Consider the following 9007-nt stretch of genomic DNA (forward strand, 5'->3'; position numbering starts at 1 on the left):
AAAAAAATTGGGGAGAAATATTCATACAGAAATACGTATTTTGGATTTGATTTTCACTTTGCCACCAACTTTGTTTGACATTTAACTTAAACCATTTGTAGCTTACTTACTACTTTGGGAATGTTTTTTTCTTTCCCCAAAAAATTCTTTGTAAAGTTTTGAAATTGAGGGCACATAATAAGATGGACATGTGGTATATGAGAAATGGGAGCAACTCCAGGCAATGAAAAGCTGTTTTTCCGGAATCCTAAGCGAACACCCTGTCAGCCCAGGGCACGCAGACCCTGCCATGGCCGCCTCCTTTACAGTGTGCTGTGTGGTTAAGAGAAGAGGATTTAGAGCGAGATGGTCTTAGATTTGGGTCCCGATTCTGCCACTTAGTAGCTGAGTGACCTTGCCGTGTTACTAGACCTCTTTAAGCTTCCGTTTTCATATCTGCAAAAGGATTTACTAGTTGCCTCGCCGTGTTGTTGGAGAGATTAAATGAAATGATGAATGCGGGGCGCTTAATGCCAGACATGGCGCCGGGGAGGTGTTCCATAAATGGTGGCCATCATCATCTTTATTTGCTTGTCCAGAACTGACCTGAACTATGATTTCTGCCCCTTGTCTCCAAAAGAAGATATATTCTTCCATCTTGGAGCTTAGAGATGTTCTGGTCCAACCACAGAGTTCTATACGGGAGAATACCAAGTGCCCGAGAGATTACGGGACTTGCCCGAAGTCCCACATTGAGTGAGTGAACTAAAATCCAAGGGCTTTCACTCCCTGCTCAAATGGCTTCTCACTGACTCACCTGCTCCCCGTTTTAACAAGCCAGTCTGCCTCCCCTCAGGCGTGTTCTCCCCTCCCCGCAGCGGCAGGCACACATCTGCTGTGATGGTGTTCACTCCCTGGTGTTCCAGTGGTGTCTGTGAATGTCGAGGCAGTGTTCACTAGACTAGAAGCTAGTAGCTCACCTCAGTGGATTGCTCTCCGTGTGCTAGGCTGTGCTCTTATCCTGTTATCTTTGCTCTCACTTAATCCTCACAGGAGCTAGTGAGGTGGTTACTCTCCTTGCCCTATTTTATACATGAGGAAGCTAAGCCTGCATGGTTTCATACTGCAAATAGTCACCTAGATAATAAATGATGGAGTTAGAATTTGAACACAGGCCTTTTTGAATTTAGAGCTGATAACCTTTAGCACCCACGCTGGGTGCTTGAGGAGGGAGTGATGCAATTGTGTCTAAGATAGATCCTTATATCTGTATCTGAGGATCTGGACTCTAGAGAGAAAGGGTTCTTATCTAACCATGCAGACAGGTAACTCCAAGGCGGGATATTTCTAAACTAAGGAAGCTTAAAGAGACAAAACAACCAAGTGCAGTAGGTCAACCTTGATAGGATCTTGGCTTTAAAATAGAAAACAAAAACAAAACAGAAAAACAGCTCTAAAGGACCTTTTGGGACAATTAGAGAAACTTCAGGCCAAGCTATATGTTGGAAGATGTTATTGTAGAAAGAATATTTTATATATCTTATTATATATATTAAATTATGATCTAATAAATATTACATATTTTATATATTTATCCTATATAGAAATATATAGTACATATTTTATATAGATACTAATACATTATTCTAATAAAATATTTATATATATTATATAATACATACTCTATATATATAGTATGTTCAGATAAATAAATAAATATATTTATCTGAACATACACACACACACACACACACACACACACGTACACCAGGAAGGTATGAGCAGGTCTGGGAATCAGGGACAAAAGCAATGGTGATTTGAGTGTCTCATGAATTTGAATGAATGAAAGCAAGTGCAAGGTAGTCAGTGATAACATGGATGACTGTCTGTCCTTGTAGCTAAGAGCAAACCTTCCCTTTGTGCACTGAATCCTAGTCCTTCCATGTCCACCAGAACGTTGTCCTGCAACTGTCCCCTCTCTCTTCTGCACCCTGAATGTTTGTTCTCTTTACCAAATCATTTCTGACAATCTGCGAACATGATCCAATTGGACGCATCATAAAAAGTACCCTTGACTCGATCTGGAAGTCAGCCTTGACTTCCCAGAGCACCCGTATTCCTGCTCTTCATTACAGCAGAAGAGTAAATAGATGGGCGAGATCCTACCTCCTCCTGGGCCTCTCTTCCCATCCTTTCTTGAGCCACCATACTCAAGTTTCCATTCCCATCACTCCATGGAAACTGTCCCTGCCAAGGTCACCATATCCAGGTGATCAAGGTGATTCTCAATCCTTATCTCACCCTATCAGCAGCATTTGACACTCTTTCTGTAAACATTTTCTCCATTGGCCTCCAGGACAGCAGGTACTTCTCTTGGTTTGCCTCCTACCTCACCCTCCGCTTCTCATTCTCCTTTGCTGGTTCCTCCTCATTTCACTGACCTCTCAACACTGGAGAGTCCCAGTCCTTTGTTTGCATCATCAGCACATACTCTCATGACCTTAAATATCACCTATTTACCTAAAATTCCCAAACTGAAATCTCTAGCGTAGGTCAGGGCTTATATATCCAACTGCCTATTCAGTATCTTCTCTTGAATATCTTCTCTTGAATATCTAGTAAGTATCTCAAACTTAGCACAACTGAAACCAAAATCTTTATCTCCCCCTCCCCCATGAGGGGCTCTCCTGTAGCCTTCCCCATCTCGTTAAATGGCAACTTCACTCTTCCTGTGGTTTAAGGTAAAAACCTTGGAGACATTCTTGATTCCTTTCTTTTACACCCCACATCCATTCAGCAAACTCTTCCGGATTGACCTGCCAAGATAACCAAAATTTGACCAATTCTAACCTCCACAAGCCTAAGCCTGTCAGTCTTGCTTAGACTATTGCAGTGTCTCGTAACAGGCCTCCTTACTTCCACTGAACCACTCCTCAGCTCAGAAAGCTCCAATCTGTCTCTTGTTCTAAGTAAAATGCAAATTCTTGCCATGGTCTCAAAGCTCTGTGTTGTCTGTCACACTGTCCCCTCATTCCCCCTGCTCTCATCCCTCACTATTCTCCCCCTTGTTTGCTCCATTCAAGCCGCAGTGGCCTCCTTGTTGGGCCATGAACACAATACACGCACTCATCTTGGGACCTTTACGTGGGTCTTCCATCATCCTGGAATGACTGCCCTTCCCCAAGAGATCTGCCTGGCTCGCTCCTCCCGTTCCTTCAGGCCTCTCGTCAAATGTCACCTTATCAGAGAGGCCTTTCCTGATCACCCTCTATGAAATTGCTTAGACACATACACACACACACAGGCACACACCCGTCAGCCTTTCCCCATGAACCTGCTTTACTTCTCTGTAGGCTCTGTAGACCTCCTGCCACCTGGTGTACTGGAGCTCTCCATGGTCCTCTCCCCCACTAGACTATAAACGCTGGGAAAGCAGGGACTTGTGTTCACCCATCACCTACACTGGTGGCTGATACTTAGTAGGTGCTCCATGAATAAATGAAAGAATGGCTGTAGCTGCATTTTTAGGGAGCTCCCCACTTCCCCAGGCAAGCTGCAGACCCTAAAGGTAAGTGTTGGCAGGACTTCCCAGCAGTAGGTTCAGGAAGGTGACCCAGCAGCCTCCCTGAAAACGTGGAAACGTTAAAAAAGCTGACAGGGCCCACTCCTTGCGGCTAGCAGAGGGGTTGGTCAGATTTGGGAGCAGCGTTTTAAGGAAACAACTGAGCAGTTGCAAAATGATGGTTGTCTGTAGAGGCACCTTGAGTTTCCTGTTTGACCAGAACGTACTAAAGTGTTTATTGGTTGTGAATTTATTTCAAGCCAAGCCAAACTCACCTTTCTGAACTACACCTTCTGATGCTTTACTTAGCTGTCATTCAGACAACCGGGTTCCACCGGGTTCCCCCAACCCTTCTGCCCCTCGCTCAGGAGTTTTGAAAACCTGCTGAGGCAATGTCCCAGATCCATTTGGTCACTGCCCTGCTGTTTTGAACGTGCGGTTACTAAACGCCCGCAGTTTGGTGGGAGGTGTGGGAGGAGGACCCGCCTGACTCGGGGTGGGCGGGGATGCGCGGCGCGCGAGGGCGCCGCTGATGCTCGGCCCCGGGTCTCGCTCGCAGGTGCTGGGCGGCGGGGGACCGCGAGGAGGAGGAGAATGGGCCTACCGCCAACCCCTACGACTACAGGCGGCTCCTGCGCAAAACCTCCCAGCGCCGGCGCCTCGTTCAGCATGTGTAGCCCCGCGGCTCGGCGGCCGGCGCCGTCGGGATGTGCCCGAGACTGCGGAGCTTGCCGGGGCCAAAGCGGGGGATCCTCAGGCACTGCGCCATCAGGTGCTGGGGCCGCGGCCCTGGCCTTGGCAGGGGCTGCCCGCTGGGCTCGCCCCTCGGGTGCCCGGGCCAGCCTCTGGTGCTCGGAGGGCGGAGAGCTGAGAGCCCTTCGGACGCCGCGTCTCCGCGCTCCCGCATCCTCCCACCAGCCGCCGGTTTGGGCATCCCTGGCCCTGGTCCCCAATGTGTCTCTTTGTTCACTTGTTTGCGACTCCTTCTGTGGACCCGACTGCGCCTGAGCTCTCGCCGACCCCTCCTCTCTCCTTTTGGGTAACTTCACAGATTTCGTCTTTCTCGGAAACGGCTCTGCCAGGCCCGCGGCATCCTCGCTGACGGGTTGAGTCTGTGAGGACAGAACAAAGCCGGGGGGAGGAGGGGCGAGGGGTGGCTTTGAAGATGAACTTCGTCCCTTCCCTTGGTCATTAAGGTTATTAAATAAAGGAAGTGCCTTGGAAAGTACGCGTCTTTCGAGGCTGGTCCGCCGGATTCCCCTTTGGGCCCAGGCTCCTGCTGTCCGGCTGTGCAGGTGGCAGGTGGCAGCGCCCAGGGAGGAAGGGTGCGGTGTCTTTTGTCTCCATCAGCGAACAACACCCCTCCCCCCAGCCATCCCAAACATACCATCTAACGTAGAACCCCGTAACTGAGACAAACGTGGCCTCTAGACAAATCTCCAAATTCTGCAACACAGCGCGCTCTCGCACACAGACTCTCTCTCTCTCTCTCTCACCCTGCGCACAGTCTTTCCAACCGAGGTGCCCTCCTCTGGCCCCGCCTATAAAAATTCTAGTCCCGCCACCGAGCTGAACTGTCAGATTTTAAAGGTTCTCCTAGTCTGCAGATTTGGGGCCGTCTCCACTGCTCTGGATTTTAGTGTATTTAAGATGGAGGGGAGGGCGGTGGGCGGGCAGCCTTTTGCCTTCTTCAGTCGTCTGCATCTTATTTAAAAACCCAGGTTAAGCTCTTCTATGGAAGTGACGCCCTCCGAATCTACACAGCCCGGAGAGGGTGATGGAAAGGGGTGCGGTAGTTTCTTGGACGACGGAGTTGGGAGCAGTGTTTTGGCTGGAAGGGGGCTTGTCTCTTCTGCCGGCGTCCCCGGCTCGTGCGCCCAGGGCCCCGAGCCAGGGAACTTGGGGAAAAATATTCGAGGAGAGAGTGAGGGCGCGTGCAGCTGGCTGAGAGCGTTAGTTGCGCCACTCACCCGGTGGGTGGTACGGTTGTCTCCAGCCCAAAGAGTTGGCACCGAAAGGTCCCCAGCGGTGACGTGGACAACCTCTTCCTTTTACCAAGAGGACCCGCGCAAGGGGAAACCTCCCACTGCGGCAGGGCTGAGCTCCGAGGCCAAGTACGCTCAGGCCCGGCTCCCTAACCTGGGTTCACGCCGCGGCCTCCACCCGGAGCGAGGAGCCACCTCCGCGGTGTGGACCGTCGGCACGGCTGTGGTTGGGCCTGGCCGAGGCACCCACGAAACCAGCGCTGCCGAGCACCATACCCTGGGGGTGGGCGATGGAGGGGGATCTGTAACCCGAGGTGGCCCGGCCCCCTCCGCCGCTTCTCACCCGTCCACCCACCACCAGGAGGCCTTAGGGGCTAGAAACAGCTCTGCTTCGTGGCCGGGCCTACTCAATCCAAGCTTCCGGAGTGGCTCCTGCAGACCAGAGCCTTGGCAGCCCAGCCGGATGCTGGATAGAGAGGCAATTGGGCCCCTCCCTAAAATCCATCCCCCCCCCCTTTTTAAGTGGGACTAGAAAAGAGAATAGCAAACACACGCGGTCAACGGTTGCAATGTTTTTGTTCTCCTTTTTTTTTCTTTTATTTCTTTGTTTTCTCTCCTTTTTCCTTCTCTCTTTCCATCTCTCCTTCTTTGTCCTTTGACACTTAAGCGCCGGGAGGACACCAGGGAAAACTTGTACCGCGCACTATTCTTCGGCAGGCCTGCAACGCAATTTCTGGGTGAACTACGGACAAAAAATAGGTCAACCCAGGAAACCGGCCCCCTCCGGCGGCCCCTGGCGCGTGGCTTTCTCTTCCCTTATTCGAGGAAGGGCCTTCGAAAGCTCTTCCCCAGCGCTGGCCTGCCTCCCCTTCCCATTCAGTGGCTGCCTCCTTTGAGAACTAATGATGGTAATTATTACCTCCCAGAGCTCTTTCGTTATCTCCAAGCCCAGACCCGAGTGAGGGGGGAGTGGGCTCTTTTTCGAAATGACAGTCTTTATAAAGCAAATTGCCGTCTAGGCAGGGCCGGCGTTGAGGAAAGACAAATCAGATACCGCATGCGTCTGAAGAGGGTGTGTTAAATAAGAAACGTAAATACCACCATTAGATTCAAAATACCCTGGAGTTGCGGGATTTAATGCGGTTTAAACAGTAGGATTTAAAGTCATCGCGTTTAAAAAAAATCTATTAAATTCGGGCTTTGTGATTTCTCCCTTTCTCGTATTTTAATCCGTTTCTTTCTTCGCGGCTTTGTGTGTGTTTTAAATGCTTGTTTTAAAGAACCTTTTGGTTTTTGACCACTCATTCATAGCAGAAAAGTTCAGCAACTCCAGCCTTGCTGACTCCGAAGCGAAACGTGCAGGATTTGGTGTGGATTTAAACAAAGGACGGGTCTCTCCGGCTCGTATCAGCGCTGCTGGAGCAGGAGCCCTGAAGCTGCTCTGCCAGCGGCGCAGACGGCCACCCCACGAAGCCCTGACCCCCCTGGAGTTGTCACCTGGATCCACTGGAGCCGGGATCGCCAGAAAGAGGGGTGGAACGCAGGCCAGGGTTCGTGCCAACCGCGCGGCCACAACTTGACGCAGGCTTCTCGGCACGGCAGGCTCTGCGCCAGGCCTAAGGCCGGAACCGTCCAGCGCCCTTCCCCGCTCCCACTCCTGGGCTCAGGTCCGGAGGCCACGGTGCAGATCCTACGGATCCTCCAGGCTCGGGCACGTGCCCCGTGGCCCATGGTCCCCGGGACCCATGACGCCCTTCCTAAGCGAGGGTCGAGGGATGGTAGCCAAGACTGAGGATCCGTGGGTCTCTGCTTTAGCAGCAGCTTTGGCAACTTGGTTCGGAGAGCAGAGAAAGAAGGTCCTGTGAACACAGGGGAAATGAGAAGCGCTTGCCCAAGGAGAGCAGCACGCCGCCGAGGAATGCACCGCGAGAGGCCGGACGCAGCACTTTCCCAGCCAGGCTCATCCTCACCCTCTCTCTGTGCACCCAGGAGCTGCAAGGCAAACTTGACACTGATCTTAACTGCCAAGGGACAGCAACGCGAACTCAATGGGCCCCCAATCCTCAAGGCGCCCTCCCTTTAACAGCTTGTAGAGAAAGGAAAGTGTAAGAGAGGAGAGATTATGACTTTCTCAGGAAAGGAGAAACCCCTTACCACCAAGCCTCAGAAATAGCGAAACTCCCGTCTCCCCCCACCCCACCCTATGGTGAAGATTCCCTTGGGGGATCAGGTGGTCATTGATTTGAGGCCCTCTAAAACGAGGGCCCAGCAGGCCATGCCTTCTTTCCGCCTTTGGACAGCTCAGATTGCTTACTGGAAACTCGGTGCACGCTTCTCACGCACACACCGATTCCTGTGACACGTAAGCAGCGGGCCCTTCCGCGCCTCCGCAGGCCAAGGTCACCAAATGACCTGATCCCATCTCCCATCAGCCGTCAACCCTGCCGGCTCTAGCTCTCTTCCTAGTCCCCTTCCAAGAAGTGTCCGTTCATTTCTCTGCCCAGGCTGAGGCCCTTGGTGATAGATTCCAGCATGGATTTTAATTGCCTCAATCAGCAGTTTTCCCCCCCAGCCGTCAGTCGGAACCTGGACGGTGGGTTCTGCGACCGCGCGCTCCGAAGCGCAGGAATGGTGCGCCCCCGGGGCTACGCGGCTCCCTAGGCAGGCATGAGGCTCCACTAAGGAGCTGAATTCAGCCCGTCAGTGCATAGATGCCCTTCCCCCACCGTCCCCTCCCCAGGCTCGCGAACCGCTCCCGATTCCGATTCTGGCCCAGTCGCCAGGGGTCCCGGGGTCACAGCGACCTCAGCACCCTCTTGGAGGAAGGCGACGCGGGAATCGCGCCTCCTTCCCCGCAGCGGGAGCCAGACCTCAAACAATACACCAACCGAGGCAAATAGAAGACTGTCTCGACCACCCTTCCCGCCTCGCCAAGGTCTCTGGTCTGCCCCTGCTGAGGCGCGCGCGCTCAGCCGCGTGAGCACTCCGGACTGCGCCCCCGGGCCCGCGGGGGCAGCCAGCGCCATCACGCCTCACGCTCCCCGGGGGGCTCCTGCACGCCTCCCACCCACTCACGCCGACTCCAGCTCTGGCGCACTGTCTGCCTCGCACTCTCACGATTCAGCTCCCTCCCTCTGCCGCTTTTTCTTCCGCCGTCCCCTCATCCTTCCCTATTGGGCTCCCTCTCCTTCAAAATCGCTCCGGCGCTCCGCGCTTTCCCATCTCCTGGCTGTGAGGACCCCGCAATTGCCTTCTCTGTTCAACCCCCAAAGCTCTCAGAGCGTTGCCACGTCTCTAAGCTCTAATCCCAGCACACACGCGCGCGCACGCACCCGCAGACACGCACGTTTCCTGTCCCTGTGTGACACCCACCCTCTGCGGGGCGGCCGCGCCGGCCCCCGCGCGGTGTCCTCATCCCGCCACACGCACACTCACACTCACATACACACACGCACGCGCGCGCGCAGGGCGGATCGGAGGG

The 9007-nt window shown here is 53.1% G+C and overlaps 1 protein-coding gene across 7 annotated transcripts in view; it reads left to right on the top strand.

Annotated features, from left to right (window-relative positions):
• Positions 1 to 6972, top strand: part of MYO3A (myosin IIIA) — a 188188-nt gene extending 181216 nt beyond the window's left edge. For 2 of the 7 annotated variants that reach the window (XR_014242597.1, XM_082385244.1), the window contains one exon: positions 6838 to 6915. Coding sequence is in view for 6 of the 7 variants with exons in the window: in XM_082385244.1 (XP_082241370.1) it covers positions 6838 to 6868 (31 nt within the window). In the remaining variant the exon portion in view is untranslated. Of the gene's footprint in view, positions 1 to 578; positions 5099 to 6837 lie in introns of those variants that run through there. The other 5 variants (XM_082385229.1, XM_082385235.1, XM_082385245.1 and 2 more) reach the window with 4 other exon arrangements.
• The last annotated feature ends 2035 nt before the right edge of the window (positions 6973 to 9007 follow it).

Source organism: Balaenoptera borealis (genome assembly GCF_965194805.1).
Source record: "Balaenoptera borealis genome assembly, chromosome: 3".
Taxonomy (NCBI): Eukaryota; Metazoa; Chordata; class Mammalia; order Artiodactyla; family Balaenopteridae; genus Balaenoptera; species Balaenoptera borealis.